Below are 23,396 nucleotides of genomic sequence, written 5' to 3'. Positions count from 1 at the left end.
GTGAGGTAACTCGAGTACTCCGGTGCTCTTGTGGGTGCTAGCCCTAGAACTTCTTAAGTCCAAAACGGTTTGGCCCAGACTCGATTAGAAGTGTCCCTAATCTTTAAATTTCCAACTGTGACATTGCCCATAGAAGATAATAGGAACCCGCAGTTGTGTTTTCACATTGCATACAGCTCCCGTGGGTCCCCTGTGTCACTACCTTGGGTGGTTCCTTGGGGTCCCAGCGGTTCTAGAGGCAATAGGCCTAGTGCCTGTTCCAGTCGTGGTTCTTATACCACTTTTTTGGTATATGGTTTGGTACGCCCCTAGGGCCCAAACGTGTATTTGTGCTTTTACTGATGCTTGATCACTTGTAACTTAAGTACTTCGAACTCCAGTCTCATAAAGAGACTAGAGGGGTGTGTGTTAACATAAATACATATATTTTAAATATATACCTGGTGTGGTTGTCCTTTCATTTGATCATTCAAGAGATTATAGACTGGTAAAACAAGCTGCTTTACATTCCTTCAAGACTTAGCCTGAAGGCTGCTCTCCATAGCTACCACTAGGATAGCTTTCACATAAGGTTGTCTTTAACCATTCACCATAAGGGGTTGTTTGGACTGATACAGGGTGCCCACTAGAACTAGTGGACAGCATATATCAGGCCACCTTCTCACAGCCACCAATTGTAGCTACTTTTGCGAGTGTGTACTGGACAAGGGCTCTGAGTTTGTGTGCTCCACAGCAGTAGAGAGGTTTTCAGGTGAAAAATTAAATATTGATACTTTCGCTACCACATCATTTTAAGCTGAAATATTGTTAAGAGAGTCCACTCACACTGTGAAATTGCATCCACCACAGATGGCAAAGCCTCCTCTGGAAAAGCCACCAACAATTGATCACTGGTTGTCCTGGGCATCCCACAGTTCCATCTGATGCCCCCAAGACTCTACACTCTACATCCGAGTTAAAGGGGCAGAGGGAGGCTACAACACATCTCCCCCCTCAATCATACACTAACTAGCCAACTGTAGTAATGAAAGAAAAGTTAAATTTACAAAAATATAACAGAAAATATGACCGACAAAACTCATTGGGGTTAGAAATCAAAGGCTATAATGTTTTAGGAGATAAACGATACGAACAAATTTAAGAGTTTACTTATAATACTATATTGGGTTTCAGTAATGGAAAATAGAATACACCTAGAGCATAAAAGGTGCATACATAGGGATACAACTTTAAAGCATAATCCTTGAGGTAAGTGGGTAGCTTTTTGAGTCTAGCAGTTTCCCGTGGACAACTTGAACCCCTATCCTTGTGATGGCTTGGTTCATGACTCTCTTTTACATTGATCATGCCAATGTTGTGATTGCATTTAGATAACATTGACATCCTCCACACCTCTCCCCCACTTAGCACAACAACATTTTTCTTGACCTCAATTATTTGCTTGAGTACCATGAACTTTGTTTCTCTCTTTAGAGTCCAAACTGGTCTCTTCACATAAACCATTTCCCTTACCTCAGATTTATTTTGCTTCACACCATGTTTTTCATCAAAACTCCTCTTATATGTCTCTTGATATTTCTTAATCTTATGTGATGACATGCTCTCTAACCTTTGTTACCATTTAACCATACCACGTTTACTTTGGATCTGGCAATTCTACCTTTAAGTTTCTGGAAAGAAGAGATTCCAGTCACACTATTGGGTATATATCACGATGTGCCCTCAACGTCTCATGCAGGATTCCTCTTAACGGTACCCCGCTTTCTACTGCAGTTTGCACACATGCTCTCACCAAGCAGTTCGGTGCATATAGTGTAGTGCGATGATTCATGATTGACAAATCCTCAAATGGATTTAGAGATACCTTTGCATGCAAAGACATGCCTCAGGAATTCTAATACATTTTGTGTCACAATAGAACTCGTACAACACGCTGAGACCTATTTAGAAGTGTAGTCCATCAGCACTAATACAAACCTCTCTCTTGGTGACAATACCTCAAATGGGCCCACTATGTTTAGTGTCCGCTTGCCTCATGGTTCATCAAGAACTTCCACAGGAGATAAAGGAGTTGTTCTGACTGACCTGGATTTATCATTGCCAGCACAAAGTATGCAATCTTTGACCAACTCCTCCACTTGTTTATCCACTCCCAGCCACCTATACGATTCTCTCACTTTGGCTTTGGTTAGGTTCCAGCCTAGATGACCTTCATGGGAAAGGTTGATGATTTTATCTCGTAGCCCCACCAGGGAAACCAAACTCTTTCCTTGATAAAGTTAAATACTCATCAAGTTCATTCCAAAAAGCCCCTGCCCCTTCAGTTACTTTACTGATGATCGGCCAACCTTTCACTACAAATTTCAATACTTGCTTGTTTGTACCATAGTTGGACACCTCAGTTTCCCAATCTGGTTTGTTCAGGGCTGGTTGTTTGATCCACATCACAGAAGGCACAACAATGAAAACCACCTCTTTGTCCAAGGGCATCGTAGACTGATAGTCAGCAGGTATATTTCTTGCACCAGGCTAGTACCCCACCTTAAAATTTAACTCCATGAGTCCCTACACCCACCTTTTAATTCTGGGGGTGGTGTTTCCTACATGTCTGCATGCAATTATCTGGACTAAAGGCCTGTGATCTGTTTTTCCTGTAAATGGTTAACCAAATAAAAATAATTTAAAGTGGTTTATGGCCCAGATGCAGGTAAATGCCTCCCGCTCGATCACTGAGTAGCGTTCTTCAGCCCCCTTCAGAGAACGTGAGGCAAATGCTACAACCTTCTCCTCACCTTCAACCATTTGAGAAAGTACTACACCTAATCCCTTCATGCTGGTATCTGTGGTCATGGGCGTTTTTCTAGTCACGTCAAAATGCCATAGGGTAGGCATCCAAGCTTTTACGTTCTTTACTTTGTTAGCAGCCTCCTCACAGTCTGGGGACCATGAAAACTCCACTCCTTTCTTGAGTAACATTCTCAAAGGATGCACCACACTAGCAAAGTTACTAATAAACTTTGTGTAATAGTCTGAGAGACCCAAAAATGATCTAACTTGATCTTTGTCACCTGTGATATAACATTTGCCAACTCGAACTAGGGGCTAATACCATCACCTGAGATGGTGTGTCTTAGGTATGAGAGTGTTTCTACCCTAAATTTGCACATGTCCCTCTTGAGATTGAGCCGCTGTTCCTTTAAGCTGGACAGTACCTCCTTCAGTATTGCATCGTGACTTGATCTGTCTTTACCATATACCAAGATGTCGTCCTGGAAGTACATGACCGAGCTGATCCCATATAAAACTTCCTTCATCAACCTCTGGAAGCAACCCTAATGGCATCCTGAGAAATCTAAATGCACTCAGAGGTGTAACAAAGGAACTTAATGCCCTGGATTCCTCATACAGCAACACCTGATGATAGGCAGCTGGTGGGTCCATTACACTGAAAATGGTTGCCCCAACAAGGATTGTCAATGCCTCATTAATGTTTGGTAAGGGTTGGCAGTCAACCCAAATACATTGGGGGAGTTCTCTTAAGTCTACACACATCCTTATTTTGTTTCTGTTGTCTTTAGGGCCTAAAACTATGGGGACCACCACTCTGAGGACTCGATTTCCTCTATTACATCTAAGTGTTGTAATCCTGTCTAACTCTTCTTGTAGCGGTTTCAGCATAAGGGTTAGGTACTCGTCTCACCTTGTGTACTACTGGTTTGGCCTTTCCTTGCAAGATGATCTCATGCTTGAACCCTTCAGCGAGTCCAAAAACTTCATTCGTCCACAATGTCTGAATTGTTACGGATGTATGACACAAACAGAACCTGATAAGGTGAATTGGAATTCAAAGTATCCCTAGAGCTCCATGGTGGTGCTAACCCAGGAGGTTGTCCCACCGTTTGACCACATACACCTTACCTATGGTCTCTCGTCCCTTCAAATTTATAGTCAAAATAGTGTAACTAACCAGCTCAATTCCTTGCCCAATATAGCCTATTGGATTGATGTCAGTTGGACATAAGGTAATAGCTTCCTTACCGAAACTTTTATCCCAATTCTTGTCACCTATCAAGGTGAATGGAGACCCTGAGTCAGCTAAGACATGCACCACCCTACCACCAATGTCAATATCGCATTTGGGCATGACTATGCTATCACCATCTATATCCCCCACTTGTTTAGCCATATAATTAGGGTTTGTCACATGTAATATTGCATGTTGATTAATAAACCCGTGCAAAAGGCCCTCTTATTCCACAGGTTCTGCAATTGACATTTTGGGCATAACAATTTGGGTATCTAAACATGTGGTTTGGGCGGCCACATTTGCAACATTTGAGCTTGGAATCCTTTGTCACCCCCACATTTGATTTGGACTTCTGTCACTTGTACTGCCATTGGATAAACTTCAAACTCTTTACATTCATGTTATAATTCAGTTACTTTCGAAACACGGGGAGTGGAAACAACAGTGGAGGTATCACGCATTTTTTTGGCCCAGCTTGGTGTGGTCTCCATGCTCTCTACGATGTTGATGACCTCCTTCAAGGAAGGATTTTTAGCCAGTAGCCTCTCTTGTATCTTAGTATCGTTCGTACATCACACCAGTTGGTCCCTGATGAGTGAATCTGTGAGATCAACTAAATCACACGTTTGGGCTAGGGACTTTAATGCTGCTACGTAATTCCCTACCCTTTGTCCCTTAGCCTGAACCCTCAGGAAAAATGCACCTCTTTCCACATTGATTCGTGGCCCAAAGTGTGCCTACAGCATGAGTACTGACATCTCTTAAAGGTCTCTAAGCACTCTTTTACCTTTTCCGACCATCACAGGATCAATGGATATTACAACCCTCTATGCCCAGATTATGGAGAAGGACTCCTTGTTTTCTGGCTGGGGAAAACATTTCCCCTCTGATCGCTATCGGGTTAGAGTCAAAAAGGCGCGTCCACTTTTTCCATGCCAATAAAGGTTCAGCTCATTTTGACAAGAATTAAGGAGGTTGACATATGCTGGCTGCCATTCATGAAACTCAATTTAAATTAATAAACTAATACAACAATTCAAAATGAACAAATCTACACAACAAGGCAAAATAAGAAATTAAAATTATGAATTCTCCAGTATTAAATCTTCAATTGCTGATCCTCTGTACTCTCATGTGGCGGTTGGCTGTGCTATTCTGTACAATGATTCAACATCCAATATATTGAATGAGGCAACAAAGTCTGCACCTTACCCTAAAATATTACTTTATTTCAAAGTTTGCTGGTGCGCGGGGAGAAATCATCATTTAATCAAACCTCTAAGAGGGCATCTCACACGCAGCTTAGTTTGAGGAGTAAATTCGCTCGCTGATTCACCCGCGTCTCAAATGCAGCTCCTTTCGACCTCACAGAATGCACTGCTTTGACACGCTTCTTGCTGCGTGAACACTTCCTGATTTACATTCTTGAGCATGTCTTGCCGCCAAAGTCCACTTCAAACAATGCCCGTCGCATTTCAACCTTTCTCCAGTTGTGACGTAACCCCATAGATTGCACGTGCATACTGCACACACGCTTGTGGCTTGCGTTCTTTGCTAGAATACACGCTGCACGCCTGGAATTCCTCGTCAGAGTGCCCACCTGTCTAGTAGCGGATTGCTTCAAATACAGTGCATCTGAATGCTTGCACTCCTAACAGCCTCTGCATGGGGTAAGGACCAAGAATAATAATGTTACGGCTAATTGATATAACACCAGGAACACATTATGAAACCAGAACAAATCCAGTTGAAACTAAGCCTCTCGAGTGCCCACAACAATTCACTCACTGCCAGTTATTCCTTTAAAATGTAGACAAAGGCCAGATCCATATATGTCCTCCGTTCCGTGCTTAAATCTGGATCCTGTAGATACTGCACCCAGGGTTCCTTGGTGGATGCACCAGCTAGTTGCCAGTATGAAGGGAGCACACCAACACTGTGAATTTGTACTAGATCTCTTTATTGCTTCCACCATAGCTAGCACAGCCTCCTCTGGACAAGCAAGCAACCAACCAACTGATCACTGGTTGTCTGTTGTAACCAAAGGATAGCTTAAGGTAGTATTTATTAAGATGGTAAGTTCAAGATAAAAGGTACAGAGAGCCCCACCAGGAGCAGCCGTCCTGCGGCTCAGCCTATACTCCAACTGCCAGACTCACTCATCCAACATTCCACAGCATCGTCACGCACCAACATTCCACACCATGCCCGGGTTGGGGCCGACCAGTCTTGTGGTTGCTGGTGGGGCACAGGGCTGCCAGCTTGCTGTACATGCCAAAGTTAGATACAAGAGGACCTTCATCAAGTTCTTCTTCTTCAGTTTCCACTTACTTTAGGCTTCATAGTTCTAGTCCATTCAGGTAGTACACGCAGGCTTTTCTTGGTAAAATCGTCGCCAAAATGTTGTAATCAAAGGAAGATCCGACTTTAGGGTAGCTTAAGGTAGTATTTATTAAGATGGTAAGTTATTTATTAAGATGGTAAGTTCAAGATAAAAGGTATAGAGAGCCCCACCAGGAACAGCCTTCCTGCTTCTCAGCCCATACTCCAACTTCGAGATTCACTCATCCAACATTCCACAGCATCATCACGCACCATCATTCCACACCACATTCACACTGGCTAAGCAGCAGGTACAGCATTGTCCAGGACACCCCACAGTTCCATATGATGCCCCCAATACTCTACAAGTTACATCTGAGTTAAAGGGGCAGGGACCGGTTACAACAGATATCAAAGTGGCATATTTAACATGTCCATGATTCTTGGGTTTTAAGATGCACCTTGTGACAGCGGCACTTTTGCTCCTCGCAACAGCCCTAACTGCTCTGCTTTGTTTGCGCAATGTGGAATCCAAGGTGCCATATGTGGCAGGTTTCACTCTTAAAAGGGAGCAACATACACACAGCATGTGGTCTTAACAGGGTGGTCATTAAAGATAGGTAGGCAGGCCCCTAGCATGTTTATGATCATAAGGTAACCTGAAGCCAATCACAATAATTAATGTTACCTTGAATACAATAGGTCATGTTAGCCACATATCCAGTAGCAACGACGAGAATGCAAAACTACAACTAAGACAACACGTGCACATTCCTCCAGACTGAGTCATTTAGTAACAAGCAGCCGGACCAAACGGTGTGTCTTTGTATCCTAAATCCTGAATTCTAGACTCAGAATACCCCTTGTACTGGTATATATTACCTCTGTGAAGATGGGGTAAATGGTACAAGCGCTTCATCAGGATTTGGATACTTGTAAAGAGTGGTGGCTAGCCAAATACAGTAGGTGTTGGCTGCAGAGGGGACATTGTTCCACAGGACAGGGACCTCGAGTGTCTGTTAGCACCCCGACAGTAGTTTCTCTATTCAAAAGAGAAGACTGATTATGTTGTACATTTGGTGATGCTTTAAAAACATATGGAATCCTATATACTAATTGAGTAAGGCCGTTCAGTCTTGTGAGTGTTTGCACTGCTCATAGGCTTCATAAATCAATCTGGGAAGGCAGTCTTGGATGTCTGGGTTGCTATAGTAGCAAAAGGTTTAGGTCTTCACCTCCTCCCATGTTGCTCTGCAAATATCTCCAACCTCGTGATAACAAATCAGAAAAGCTATTTTACTAAGCACAGTAACGATTATTGGCGTTAATAGGCGTGTTGCCTATTAACGCCAAAAATCGTTACTGTGCTTAGTAAAATAGCTTTTCTGATTCCGAGCTTTTCTGAGAGCGGCTTTCCTGCAGGAACTGGAAACAGATGAGAAGCCCTTATTTTTCTATTTAGTTTCGCAGACTATAAAGCAAGGGGTAGTTTTTAGGTCTCGGCTGCGAAAGGCTGCGCTTGCGCAGTCTCGCTCCGAGATTTAATGAGTTGGAGTGACTTTGAGAAGAGGGGCTTGCACCCGCCCCTCTTCTCTCCTGTTCTCCATTGGCTGGCCTCTTAAATGCTGGCCAGCCACTGGAGAAGAGGTCCAGTCACTCCGTTGAAGCCCCGTCCTTTTCGGATCGGGGGGCGTGTTTTTTGCGAGAAGTCTCAGGGAGGAGACAACAGCAAAACACGCCCCCAAATCCGAAAAGGACGTGGCGTTTCTCCGAGGCATTTTCTGCTGTGCCTCGGAGAAAGGCGGTGGTGTCCCGGCGTTGCTCCCTCACCTGATCTCCTCTTCATTGCAGCGTCGGCGGATGTATGTTAAATTGTTGCACATAGTAACAGACACCTTGCTCGTTGAACCTGTCTCTCTCGCCTTTGCCGCACTGGGTGATCCGGGTCAAACGAGTATATATCTCGGATGCGTTGTTTCCCATCTCGGCCTAAATAAGAGCACACTGATGCAGAACAATATAGACGTGGACCTAGTTGTGGCTCTTGGCAACACTTGAATCCAGCTCAGATGTTTGCTTTTAAAATGACGTCCTTCCGGCAGTTCTTTACATCACATTCTTGGTATAATCGCTATTGTACGAACCTACATTTACGCAGAAGCAACCCTTCGCCATTCATGAAAGCTATAGACTTGTTTAAAGTCTCTCAGTGGCTTTATACTAGTATCGCACCCTCCCCTCCGACTAGCTCTGCTGTTCACCAGCTGCCATGAGAACGGCGCTATCTAGATCAGACTATGGGCGCCTCAAGTGCGCCCCTGCCCTCTGCGAGGATTAGCAGTCCCGGCTCTCCGCCTCCGGCACAGAGTGCCGGACGGCAAGTAACTGTCCCGCCGCACAATGACACGAAGAGCAGCACTTACTGTGATGGCCTGCAGCCGCTCCCGCAGCAGGTCCGCCTCCTCCATCACGGGGCTCGGCAGCCGGGCGCGCCGGGGTGGTTCACAGCGACAGAGGCTGGGGGTCCCTCAGCCGGCGATGAAGTTCAGTCCCGTGGGCTCCCCGGACAGAGTGACTGAGGGACGGCAGAGAGGAGGCGAGGAGCGCGTGCTGCGTCTGAGCTGCTCTGTCCAGGCAGGCACAGGAGCAGGCAGTGCTGAGGAGGCAGCAGGTACGCTCAGCGCTGGCACGGCTGACACGCCTTACACGCCTTAACAGGGAGAGGCGAGCCTCGCTCACACGCTGCCAGCTCGGTGCCACAGTCCCAAACTACACTTGTCAACAGGGGACTTTGTTTTCACTCTTACGACCTAACACGTGAACGAATCAGACCCTCCAGGGACTTCTGACCTGCTTGTGAGGCAGATCTTCTCTCATCCACGGCGGGTTCTGGTCACGAGACGGCAACAATTAAAGTTACTGGAGGTGAGCAGAAAGGGGAGGTTAAAATAAGAACATAAAAATGGATGAGGGCTGCAAAAAGCTCTAGTCGGGGACCAGGTGGTGGGTAGTCGGCAGCTGAATGGGTAATAGCAGTTGTTGCCGGCTGACTGGGTCAGGTAGTAGTCTAGGTCAAGGCGTAGGTTGACTGGTGGAGAAGGGAAATGGAGCTGTAGACAGAGTAGGAGACCAGAAAGGAGCTGCAAACTGGTAGGGAGGAGCGGACGCTGTAGTGAGAGTCCGCATAGGGAGCTGCAGACCTGGTCAGGGAAATGAGTAGCTATAGATGTGGTCGGGAGACAGGAGAAATGTAGTCTGGTTTACGGCATTAGGATTGTAATTTTGTGGAGCTGCAGACTGGGCCTGGGCCATCAACTGTCTGGGAACCAGTGCTTAATTTCAGCTGGGGGTTGAAGGTGGGGCTGACAGGAACTCATTTTTTTGGGACTGGCACTTATTTTTCTTCATGAGACTTTCACTCAGAGCCAGAGAAAAAAGCATTTACAATGCAATGGTCTCGGCATTGGTAAAGTTAGAGCTATTGGCATTGCTCATGACAATGCCGTTTCTTTAAATGTTTTAAAAACAGAAACATAAAGAAAAATAATGTCATGAGCAATGCCAATAGCTCTAACTTTACCAATGCCGAGACCATTGCATTGTAAATGCTTGTTATTTCTTCTTTGTTTAGCTATCCATCTCTTTATTCACTCCGCGGAGACATGCAGGGCATCCTGTTGACCCTTTTCTTTGGAATGGTGCAGAGTGGCACGTGTCTTGTGCTTGTGGGCATGTGCCTGTAGTGTCTGGCTGCACCAGGCCTTCTCTCTCTTAACAATGACACCTTTTCTGGTTCTGCTTTTCTCTCCCTGTGGCGTAGCTATGGCCAAAGATGCCCTCGGCGATGCGGGCCTGCACTTTGATGAGTTAAATAAGCTGCGAATTTTGGACCCAGAAGTCGCACAGCAAACCACGGAACTGAAGGAGGAATGCCGAGATTTTGTGGACAGTGAGTGTTTACCTTTTACAGCTTCTGTTTATCAGAGACTCACGTCTATGTTATTTGACTGTGTTGTTTGAGATAGTGCCACCATATCTGCTTCTGGCCGCTTGGCATCACTGAGTTCAGTCTTAGTTGCTGCACAGTAAGAACACTGCCATTCCCGAGTTGGTGGGGATCTGTCTGGTTGGTTTGTGGCACAGCTGATGACTAAAGCTTGTTCAGAATGATGGTAACGTCTCTGGTAAAGGAAGGACTGTTCTCCATTACTGATGTTTGACACAATCACCAAAAGTCTGTCTGCTGAAGTCCGAGGGAACATATTTGCTCGTGATTCTCTGTGGAGTGCTCCAGTTAACAGCACCGAAAATAAAGTGCATGAGATGAGTCGACCCAGCAGTTCGAGGCTCTAAAGCACTTCTGTGGCAATAAGATCTGCTAAGGTAATACCAGCCCAGGAAAGAGGAGCACCGTGTAGTTAATTTGCACAGTAGAGGCTAACACTTTCCCTAATATTGAGCACTTTTGTATGTACCTTTTGTATAGGTGCTTTCTTCAGCGCCAAGCCGCTTTCCTACAGTGGGGAAACTAACCGAGCTGCGCTGTCACTAAAGACAGGCTGTACAAGAGCGAGCCAGGGGTACCAATGTCCATAGGTCAGTCTCACACTGTTGAAGTCGTGTATCTTTGATTCGTTCCTCTCCTTTGTGTACTTAACTATCTGGCATCTTTTTTTAGGACCCAAAAGGTATTGGGGGTGGATCCTCCCCTCTTCCCCCCCCCCCCCCCCAGCTGTACTACCTCGTTCAAAGTAAAAGTATCCAATGTGGCAGGGCCTGTGGCGAACATGCAGCCCTTCTGCAGTTGTTTTCTTAATACGAGGGAGGCCAGGTTATGCTCCTTGGTAATGATAACACACCTAGTTACTTATTCACTGCCAGAGGAAAAAATGTTGAGTTAATATTAGCCTATGTTAATGTTTCATGGCAAAAAACACAACAATTCAGATATGTAACCAACGCTAGTGTTCATGCAATCAGAAATGGAAAGGGGTACGCATTAATCTGGATCAAAAGCCAATCTGTAAAAAAAAGTTAGTTAGCAAATGACCCCTCTCCTCAGGCAGAGAATTACTTTGAGTTACTTCAGATGTGTGCCCAGCAGTTGAGAACAGTACACCTGGATGAGAATCTGCATAAACCAAGACCAATTAGAATAGAAACATTTGGTGAGAAATTACCTAGGCATATTATGAGTGTCTGAGGACATAAAAGTAAAGTCTGAACTGACCTGAACCAAAGTTTTTCAACACCCCAGAATAATGTGAGTGAGGGTTCACCCACACCAGCTGCTCCCCATTGTAATGGCAGTTCAGTAAACTGTACGTTTCTGCTCCCAGATTCCACCTCGTCCAATTAGATGATTGCATATTTGCCTATAACACTGCACAGCGCTCTGCTGCCATTTGTCTATGTTTGCGCTATAGAAATAGCGCAAACATACATAGTATATAAAACAGAATCACAAGTAGATCCAACTAGTCTGCTCTCCATCAACATTCTTGGCTCACAGGGTACTTGTATCTCTTAATTGCTCTAATTGCTCTAGATGTGCTATGTTTTTTATTTTTTAATATTTGCTGTTTTTGTCCACAGTATCAATACTTCGATTGTGAAGCTCATCCATGCATTTACTCCTGAATAAGTGAAATATAATGAATTTGAATGTTTTGTCTTCCAGCGCCCTCATGTGCACTCTTAAGGTTTCATATTGTGATGTCCAGATTTATGATTCCTCTTAGATGAAAACAGTTTTTTGTGTGTGTGTGTGTGTGTGTGTGTGTGTGTGTGTGTGTGTGTGTGTGTGTGTGTGTGTTAGAAATGTAAAAGTCCCTGCCATATGTCAACTCGTACATTCTCTCAAGCTGCATGTGTTATTCTTATTTTTTTGAACCCAGATAAACAAGTACATTTCTGTAAGTTGTCCCCTCTCCCACCAACACATGTATTTCTGCTACAACGTGTTTCCAAAATGTAGTTATGATTGGACATGTCCCTGTCGTATGCTTGAAATGTTCTCCTCCACTTTGACATTCATCTGTCTGGAGAGGGATAGATTCTAAGCATGTTCTAAAAGGTGAGATATCCTGATATTGTGTATACAAGAATCCAGCATTCCTAGTCACATCATTAGAGGCAAATATTGTATGGCTGTCCACGTCAGGAATCCGTTCCCCAATATCTTCCTCCCATTTTGCTGTAACCTGAAGTGGCATCTGAGGAAGAACAGCATAGACTGCTCTGTAAAACGTTGGAATTGCTCTGTCCTCTCAAACAACATGTGAAGTTCATTTAAGGTAGTAGAGTTGGGTGGCCTCCCAGGGCTTCCTTCCAATGTAAGGTGTGCACTTAGGTCGGCCTAGCATGCACCAGAAATTCTTCCTTTGTACTCCAAATTTAGCTTTAGCCTCCACAAATGTTGCAAAAGCATCTCTGTTTTATGGTCCACCCATTGCTCATCAACCCCCTCTATCCACCTTAAGACGCTCATCTTATAAAAGTAAGGTAATTCGCAGAAAGTAGTCTCAGATGGAAAAGGCACCCTCCTCACTGTTCTGACATGTATACATGCCAACCCTCTCGATTCTGACCGGATACTGCCGGTTTCAAGGCCTGTCTCCCATCTCTCGATTCCTGCATACAGAAGAAATCTGATTCCTCTGCGGGCTCCAGCCGATGGCGACTGGTCTAGTGAGGCTCCTAGTAGGCCCTGCTAAGAACATGCTCCTGCAGGCCAGTGCACCACATGCTAGTCACGCTCTCTCTGTCTTCCCTAGTGCTTTCTCCATGCTCCTGACAGGTCATGAAAAAACACGCATATCTGTGTTTCTGATATCAGATCCTGCAGCAGCACAATTGCGAGGTCCATTCATGCCAATGGACCAGATGCAGGCTGCAATAGAAGTCAACGGGAGAAATACATTATACCGATTGTTTTTTTATTTTATTTTAAAGATCTCCCACTTTCCTCTTCTAAAATGTTGGCATGTGCGCTCTTTACTGCCATATCCCATACTATGAATATCAAGGATATTAAATACGGGACCCCCAGCTTATCTATTAGGAAACAAACGGTGACTCCAAAGCCTCCGCTTCGTGGCACCCAGCTAGCAGGGATCTCTTCCAGTTGAACTGGTCTTCAAAACACATCAGGTGTTGCATCTGTGAGGACACAAAAAAAGCACCCAAAGTCTGGCAGAACTAGTCCACCATGTTAGGTTAAGGATGGACATCTTTATCTCCAGGTGTGTTCTAGTCAACATTAAGGAATTCAATGTGTGATCAACATCAATGAATATTGATCTTGCCAGCAAACACTCCCCCCCCCCCCCCCCCCCTCATCTCACTCTCTCCTGAAGTACATAGGCATTGTGGCAACATCAATACCTACACTAACAAAACTCTTCACATTAAGTGCAGGGGGAGAGAGGAGGAAACACGGCACACCCTCCAATACCTCACCAGCATTTAATTTGATATCCTCCCACTGATCGTGTGTAATGTATATCTAGGTACTTCAGAGATATGGGTTGCAAAATCATACCCAACTGCTACAGTTCATCAACTGCACTTTGGTCAAAGCTCCAACAGGAAATAATAGTAATTTCGACCAGTAAGTGCAAGATGGCGGCGTCAGGCAAGATGGCGGCGTCAGGTTAGACGCCGGTAGCAGCTCCTGACCAACCCGGCTGAAAACATGCAGTTAAATATGCAACTAAATATAACTACGTTACTTTTTTGAGAGAGATATTACACTTTCCTCATCACGACTGGAAAAAAGTAGCAGTTTAAGCGAATCCTAAAACTTGGACCGAGATATGTTGCCTGTCGAATCTGTGACTCTACCTGTTGAATCCGTGATCCCGAGGACGCCGCTTTCACTGCTAGCTTCAATCGTCGGATACGCTGTGTTACGTTCACTGGTCAGTAACCGCCTCCCCCTCGGCGCTCAGCCTCTCCTCGGGCAACCGCACCTGAGCAGCGGTTCAGGGCACGTATTGCTGGCTGAACACGGCGCTACTCGAGTGTCACGATCGCGCTCGGCAGGCGCTGAGTACCGGGCCCTACGCAACCCGGGAAAGGAACCTTCCGTAGAGCGAACTACAAGACCCAGACATCCCGGCTATCCCCGAGTCTCGTAACAGATCATGAGACAGGAAGTATAAAGAGTGAACACACCATCCGGCGAACGCCGATAATTCCCGGATGTTACCCGTCAGAGAAGGTACGTGCAGACGTGCGTTCTAGAATCGGCTTCCTCGTAGACTCGAGAACTGACCCGCAGTATCGTCTTTCCCGACGCCTCCGACGTGGGGAACTCTCAAGATACACCTCAGGACAGTCCCGTTGGTACTGTCACCCCTCCTGCTTCCCGTGCACCAGCGAGACGAAGGAGTAGCGCGACAAGACTTCCTTCGCCCGAAGGATTTCCGGGTGCGCCCTTCGCTGTGAAGCGCTCCTCGGCTCCCGGCTCCTCCGCGAGACGAGTGGTAGCGCAACCCGACTACTGCCAACCCGAAGGTTTTCCAGGTTACCCAACGAGGGGTTGTCCCTCGATTCCGGTCTCTCTGGAGAGCCGCTAACACCACCTCCGCCCACAGGATTTCCGGGCAGCGACATCTCAAAGGCTTAGCGCACCTCGGCTCACAGGATTTCCGAGCCTAGCAGTAGCAGCGCTATAGCGTGAGCCTAACCTGACCTCCAGAAGCCTTCCGGGTGGAAGCGTCACGACACCCGGAACCCGCAGGTCCTGCCAGCAGCCTACCATCACTCCACGAGAGTGTCAGACGCTGCTCCCCAGGATTCCTCACGTAGGGATTACACTCACCTAGGCGGTACTTACCGGACTCCGTCCTGGAGAAACCTAGCCCGGTACCCAGTCTTTCCGGCACTCCACACTCCACCTGGCTTCTCTTCCAGAGAAGAAGGGGAGGCCCTTGGTAATTCCCACAACCCGGAGGGAGGAGACGTCAGGTAAGAGAGCTACACGCATAGGGGATCAGAGAGGGGAATTGACAGAGCAGGCCCGCACTTACAGAGTGTTTGTTTCCTTACAGGTCTCCGTCCCTGCCGTTCCTGTCCTTCCTTCCCTCGCTCACCTGCCTCCTCCGTCCGAGTGTATAACACATCCGCCGGACTAGGGGCAGATGGGAGGTGGACCATATTCAGCATCAGCGTCATCCTGAGGAGAGGATACCAGAGGGTACACGACAGAATTATCGGCCCACGAATTGTTCTCCTCCCGATCACGCTGATCCGGCCATGGCCACTTTAGAGAATGTGTTAGACGCCTTAGCCCAAATGCAAGTAGAGCTGGCCGCTTCTCGGTCAGAAACGGCCGCCCTACATGCACGTAACGATCGCATGCAGAAGAATCCCTTCGATGCAGGCCCTCCTTTTTCTTCACAGACACCTCCGGTAGTAGTAGAAATGCCGGCACACGTTCCCTTAGCCCCTCCGGAAAGGTTTCATGGGGACACACACAAAGTCCAAGTCTTCATGACGCAAGTCATGCTCCACTTCCACTGCAAACCAAAACTGTTTCTTACCAACCAGGCCCGGGTGGCCTTCTTGATCTCATATTTGGCAGGAGACGCAGCTCAATGGGCAGTCCCCATAGTCCGTAAGGACGAAGCACTACTGTATGATTGGGACGCCTTCCGTAGCGCATTTGAAGGAACCTTTGACCGAAGGGCGGACACCTTTTCGGCGGACCGCGAGCTGCTAACTCTCCGGCAAAAACCGAGCGACTTCCTGGGCTATACGAACAGCTTTCGTCGGTTGGTGGCAGAAACCGACTGGCCAGAAACCAAACAATCTGCCATCTTTTACCAAGGGCTCACAGACGAATTAAAAGACGTCATCGCCCAGATTGATCCCCAACCACAGACCTGCTCCGCCATGATCGAGCTGGCCTCCCGGTTGGAACATCGTCTACGAGAAAGAAAAGGAGATCCCAAACGGAGAGACAAAACGTCTTCCTCATACGACTACAACCGAGCTCCCGAACCCGTGGGTTCCAGGTCCGACCCTATGGAAATAGGGACCGTCAGGGCTTCGTTGACGGTGAGTGAGCGTGACCATCGCCGCAAACAAGGTCTCTGTTTATACTGCGGTAAAAAAGGCCACTTCCTGCGAGAGTGCCCGGTTAGACCGAAGATGAACCGACAACGTTCCGGACATGCCGCTCTCTCCACCGACGACGGGGCTGCGGGAAACGACAAAGCTTGAAGGACCTGGGAGGGAAGCCTTCAAGCCCACACTTCATCCCTTCTATGGAATCCGGCCAGGAGCAAGAACCCGACCACTTCTTCCTCTCTCTGAAGGCGGTTATCAATCAACACACCCGGACCATACGAGCCATGGTTGACTCCGGAGCTACGGGATGTTTTCTGGATAAGGCAGAAGCAGACAAACTCGGAATTCACCTACAACGCAAAGAGCCGCCGGAACGCGTCTTTGCTGTGGATGGGAAGGAACTGGAGTCTGGGCCCATACGATACGTTACTCCGTTTCTCTGGATAACCATAGGGAATAACCACAGCGAGTGGCTACAGTTTAACATTATTCAAGCCCCCCGATGCAACCTCATACTTGGGTTACCCTGGTTACGAAAGCATGAACCAACGATTGAGTGGTCCACGAACACCATCTCGTTCCATTCCTCTTTCTGTCTCCATAGATGCATCGGAGATGCCCATCATCAAGACACGGGTTCTACCCTAGCTCAACATATTGCCACGGCCGCCGAGAAGGACGTCGTGCTCCCCAACTGGTACCTGTCGTATCAAGACGTGTTCAACGTTCAAAAAGCAGAGGAACTGCCTCCACATCGAGAGTACGACTGCCGCATCGATTTGGTTCCCGGTGCGGTCATCCCCTGTGGCAGGATCTATGCCCTTACCGGGCCCGAGACCACTCACCTTCGAGAGTATCTGGACACCTACCTAAAACTGGGTTTCATACGTCCCTCTCGGTCCCCGGCCGCATCGCCACTCTTTTTTATTCCGAAGGCCAACGGCGAACTCCGCTGTTGCATTGACTACCGCGCCCTCAATGCTGTAACAATCAAAAACAGATACCCATTACCACTGATTCCGGTTCTGTTGGAACAGGTGCGAGAGGCGCGAATTTACACCAAGTTGAACCTCAGAGGGGCGTACCATCTGGTAAGAATGAGAGAAGGTGACGAGTGGAAAACCGCCTTCAAAACGCGGTTTGGGCTCTTCGAATACTTAGTGATGCCCTTTGGGCTGTGCAATGCCCCGGCAGCCTTCCAGTTCTTCCTCAACGAGGTGCTACGGGACTTTCTGGATAGGTTTGTCGTGGTCTACATAGACGACATCCTGATATTTTCCAACACGCAGGATGAGCATGTCTTCCATGTGGGACAAGTGTTGCAAGCGTTACGGAACCACCGCCTGTATTGTAAGCTCACGAAGTGTGAGTTTCACGTCGACACCGTGGAATTCCTTGGGGTACATTTAACCCCCACCGGACAGGTGATGTCCGTCAGAAAGGTGCAAGCGGTAAAGCAATGGCCCCAACCAAGGTCCGTCAAGGACATCCAGAGCTTCCTAGGCTTTGCAAACTTTTACCGCCGGTTCATACACCACTTTTCTCAACTAGTATCACCTCTTACCAAACTGACGAGGAAGAACGTGCCATTTTGCTGGTCGTCAGAAGTCCAGAGATCCTTCGACCAACTCAAAGAGGCCTTCACGTCCGCTCCCATCCTACGACACGCTAAACCCGACCTTCCTTTCTTAGTGGAAACTGATGCCTCCGACATAGCAGTAGGAGCAGTTCTTTCTCAAAGACATCCGGAGACAGGCTATCTCCACCCTGTAGCTTACATGTCCCGGAAACTGAACACCGCCGAACAGAACTACTCTGTGTCCGAAAAGGAACTCCTCGCTATACGGGAAGCTTTTTTAGAATGGCGGCACTGGCTGATGGGGGCACAACATCAAGTCACGGTCTTCACAGATCACCGAAACCTCCAGTTCCTGAGGTCAGCTCGACATCTCTCCCCCCGACAACGGAGATGGATGATATTCTTTGCCGAATACAACTTCATTGTTACCTACCTCCCTGGCTCTCAAAACCTCAAGGCTGATGCTTTGTCGAGACAAGACATGAACCCCCTCCCGGTGGTGGAACCTAAGCAGGCGATCCTTTCACCCGGACAAGTGATCGGACGAACTGAAACGGAATCCTTCATGCTCGAAGTAAAGCGAGGAGTCGCCTCGTTTTCTTGGCTATCCTGGTTGAAAGCGCATAAAGACTGGCGCCTCCGAAACGGCATCCCCATGCGGGGCTCACAAGTGCTGGTCCCCTCTCTCAGGTTACGTAAACTCGTCTTCCAGTGGTGCCATGAACTACCCTGTGCTGGGCATATGGGAGGAACGAAAACCCTCGAAAAGGTGCTGAGAAACTTCTGGTGGCCTTCTGTAAGGCCAGACATATTGCTATGGGTCAGTCAGTGTACCGTATGCTCCCAAATGAAATCCGACCATCGCAAGCCACAAGGCCTCTTGCATCCGCTACCAACCCCCCAAAAGCCCTGGGAGAGGATATCGGTGGATTTCATAGTCGGACTACCGAAAGACCAGAACTGTACGGCCATAGTCGTGGTGGTCGAATACCTTACCAAGATGGGACACTTTCTGGCATGTAAACAGATCCCTACTGCCGGAGCCCTCGCAAAACTACTGCTGGTCAACATCGTCCGACTACATGGACTTCCGCTTGGGATTGTGTCGGATAGGGGGTCACAATTTACTGCGAGGTTTTGGAAGGTATGGTGTGCCGAACTGGGAATACAGTCATCCTTATCCACCAGTTTCCATCCGCAGACCGATGGGCAGACCGAAAGACTAAACCAGACCCTGAAGCAGTATCTCAGGTGTTATGTGGACCACGCATCCAACGCATGGGTGGACTGGTTATGGATAGCAGAAGTGGCATATAATGATTCCATACATTCTTCCACACAACAAACCCCGTACTTTCTATCCTCAGGGTTCCACCCCAGGTTTACGCCTTTCCAGCTCCCTCACGTTAATCTCACCATTCCAGAGGTCCAAGACAGGCTAACCACACTTCGTCTAACCCTCACTAAAGCACGCAAAAGTCTGCTAGAGGCGAAAGTGAGATACAAACACCAGGCAGACAAACGTCGCAGGCCCACTCCGGTGTACCATAAGGGGGATAGGGTATGGCTATCCACAAAAAACATAAGGTTTAGACGTCCCAGCATTTTCAACCCGAAGTTCATAGGCCCTTATCCGGTCCTCAGACATGTAAACCCTGTGGCTGTACAATTGAAACTTCCAGCTCATTTACGTATCCACCCTGTATTCCATGTCTCTTTGCTAAAACCTTCGCTCGGCCCGGTCCGGAGGCTACCGGCCCCCATATGGGTTCACCACGAACGTGAATACGTGGTGCAACGGGTGCTGGACTCCAAAGCGGTGCGGGGCAAGCTCTGGTATCTCCTGGCATGGAAAGGGTATGGGCCCGAGGAGAACTCTTGGGAGCCGGCGTCGTCGCTCCATGCAGACCGTCTGGTGGCGGCCTTCCATCGCCGATGCCCGGACAAACCTGGTCCCGCACTCAGCGCCCCGTGAGGGGTGAGGGGGGATGTGCTGTCACGATCGCGCTCGGCAGGCGCTGAGTACCGGGCCCTACGCAACCCGGGAAAGGAACCTTCCGTAGAGCGAACTACAAGACCCAGACATCCCGGCTATCCCCGAGTCTCGTAACAGATCACGAGACAGGAAGTATAAAGAGTGAACACACCATCCGGCGAACGCCGATAATTCCCGGATGTTACCCGTCAGAGAAGGTACGTGCAGACGTGCGTTCTAGAATCGGCTTCCTCGTAGACTCGAGAACTGACCCGCAGTATCGTCTTTCCCGACGCCTCCGACGTGGGGAACTCTCAAGATACACCTCAGGACAGTCCCGTTGGTACTGTCACCCCTCCTGCTTCCCGTGCACCAGCGAGACGAAGGAGTAGCGCGACAAGACTTCCTTCGCCCGAAGGATTTCCGGGTGCGCCCTTCGCTGTGAAGCGCTCCTCGGCTCCCGGCTCCTCCGCGAGACGAGTGGTAGCGCAACCCGACTACTGCCAACCCGAAGGTTTTCCAGGTTACCCAACGAGGGGTTGTCCCTCGATTCCGGTCTCTCTGGAGAGCCGCTAACACCACCTCCGCCCACAGGATTTCCGGGCAGCGACATCTCAAAGGCTTAGCGCTCCTCGGCTCACAGGATTTCCGAGCCTAGCAGTAGCAGCGCTATAGCGTGATCCTAACCTGACCTCCAGAAGCCTTCCGGGTGGAAGCGTCACGACACCCGGAACCCGCAGGTCCTGCCAGCAGCCTACCATCACTCCACGAGAGTGTCAGACGCTGCTCCCCAGGATTCCTCACGTAGGGATTACACTCACCTAGGCGGTACTTACCGGACTCCGTCCTGGAGAAACCTAGCCCGGTACCCAGTCTTTCCGGCACTCCACCTGGCTTCTCTTCCAGAGAAGAAGGGGAGGCCCTTGGTAATTCCCACAACCCGGAGGGAGGAGACGTCAGGTAAGAGAGCTACACGCATAGGGGATCAGAGAGGGGAATTGACAGAGCAGGCCCGCACTTACAGAGTGTTTGTTTCCTTACAGGTCTCCGTCCCTGCCGTTCCTGTCCTTCCTTCCCTCGCTCACCTGCCTCCTCCGTCCGAGTGTATAACACATCCGCCGGACTAGGGGCAGATGGGAGGTGGACCATATTCAGCATCAGCGTCATCCTGAGGAGAGGATACCAGAGGGTACACGACAGAATTATCGGCCCACGAATTGTTCTCCTCCCGATCACGCTGATCCGGCCATGGCCACTTTAGAGAATGTGTTAGACGCCTTAGCCCAAATGCAAGTAGAGCTGGCCGCTTCTCGGTCAGAAACGGCCGCCCTACATGCACGTAACGATCGCATGCAGAAGAATCCCTTCGATGCAGGCCCTCCTTTTTCTTCACAGACACCTCCGGTAGTAGTAGAAATGCCGGCACACGTTCCCTTAGCCCCTCCGGAAAGGTTTCATGGGGACACACACAAAGTCCAAGTCTTCATGACGCAAGTCATGCTCCACTTCCACTGCAAACCAAAACTGTTTCTTACCAACCAGGCCCGGGTGGCCTTCTTGATCTCATATTTGGCAGGAGACGCAGCTCAATGGGCAGTCCCCATAGTCCGTAAGGACGAAGCACTACTGTATGATTGGGACGCCTTCCGTAGCGCATTTGAAGGAACCTTTGACCGAAGGGCGGACACCTTTTCGGCGGACCGCGAGCTGCTAACTCTCCGGCAAAAACCGAGCGACTTCCTGGGCTATACGAACAGCTTTCGTCGGTTGGTGGCAGAAACCGACTGGCCAGAAACCAAACAATCTGCCATCTTTTACCAAGGGCTCACAGACGAATTAAAAGACGTCATCGCCCAGATTGATCCCCAACCACAGACCTGCTCCGCCATGATCGAGCTGGCCTCCCGGTTGGAACATCGTCTACGAGAAAGAAAAGGAGATCCCAAACGGAGAGACAAAACGTCTTCCTCATACGACTACAACCGAGCTCCCGAACCCGTGGGTTCCAGGTCCGACCCTATGGAAATAGGGACCGTCAGGGCTTCGTTGACGGTGAGTGAGCGTGACCATCGCCGCAAACAAGGTCTCTGTTTATACTGCGGTAAAAAAGGCCACTTCCTGCGAGAGTGCCCGGTTAGACCGAAGATGAACCGACAACGTTCCGGACATGCCGCTCTCTCCACCGACGACGGGGCTGCGGGAAACGACAAAGCTTGAAGGACCTGGGAGGGAAGCCTTCAAGCCCACACTTCATCCCTTCTATGGAATCCGGCCAGGAGCAAGAACCCGACCACTTCTTCCTCTCTCTGAAGGCGGTTATCAATCAACACACCCGGACCATACGAGCCATGGTTGACTCCGGAGCTACGGGATGTTTTCTGGATAAGGCAGAAGCAGACAAACTCGGAATTCACCTACAACGCAAAGAGCCGCCGGAACGCGTCTTTGCTGTGGATGGGAAGGAACTGGAGTCTGGGCCCATACGATACGTTACTCCGTTTCTCTGGATAACCATAGGGAATAACCACAGCGAGTGGCTACAGTTTAACATTATTCAAGCCCCCCGATGCAACCTCATACTTGGGTTACCCTGGTTACGAAAGCATGAACCAACGATTGAGTGGTCCACGAACACCATCTCGTTCCATTCCTCTTTCTGTCTCCATAGATGCATCGGAGATGCCCATCATCAAGACACGGGTTCTACCCTAGCTCAACATATTGCCACGGCCGCCGAGAAGGACGTCGTGCTCCCCAACTGGTACCTGTCGTATCAAGACGTGTTCAACGTTCAAAAAGCAGAGGAACTGCCTCCACATCGAGAGTACGACTGCCGCATCGATTTGGTTCCCGGTGCGGTCATCCCCTGTGGCAGGATCTATGCCCTTACCGGGCCCGAGACCACTCACCTTCGAGAGTATCTGGACACCTACCTAAAACTGGGTTTCATACGTCCCTCTCGGTCCCCGGCCGCATCGCCACTCTTTTTTATTCCGAAGGCCAATGGCGAACTCCGCTGTTGCATTGACTACCGCGCCCTCAATGCTGTAACAATCAAAAACAGATACCCATTACCACTGATTCCGGTTCTGTTGGAACAGGTGCGAGAGGCGCGAATTTACACCAAGTTGAACCTCAGAGGGGCGTACCATCTGGTAAGAATGAGAGAAGGTGACGAGTGGAAAACCGCCTTCAAAACGCGGTTTGGGCTCTTCGAATACTTAGTGATGCCCTTTGGGCTGTGCAATGCCCCGGCAGCCTTCCAGTTCTTCCTCAACGAGGTGCTACGGGACTTTCTGGATAGGTTTGTCGTGGTCTACATAGACGACATCCTGATATTTTCCAACACGCAGGATGAGCATGTCTTCCATGTGGGACAAGTGTTGCAAGCGTTACGGAACCACCGCCTGTATTGT

At 48.6% G+C, this 23,396-nt stretch overlaps 1 protein-coding gene across 1 annotated transcript in view; it reads left to right on the top strand.

Moving 5' to 3' along the window:
- IFT20 (intraflagellar transport 20) overlaps window positions 1-23,396 on the top strand; it is a 99,777-nt gene that overhangs the window by 31,573 nt on the left and 44,808 nt on the right. Inside the window, exon 2 of the mRNA XM_085649946.1 lies at window positions 10,170-10,298. Within this exon, the coding sequence (XP_085506072.1) occupies window positions 10,172-10,298 (127 nt within the window). The 5' untranslated portion in view covers window positions 10,170-10,171. The remainder of the gene's footprint in view (window positions 1-10,169; window positions 10,299-23,396) is intronic.

Source organism: Triturus cristatus, chromosome 3_2, assembly GCF_964204655.1.
Source record: "Triturus cristatus chromosome 3_2, aTriCri1.1, whole genome shotgun sequence".
Taxonomy (NCBI): Eukaryota; Metazoa; Chordata; class Amphibia; order Caudata; family Salamandridae; genus Triturus; species Triturus cristatus.
This window is presented reverse-complemented; position numbering and strand designations above follow the sequence as displayed.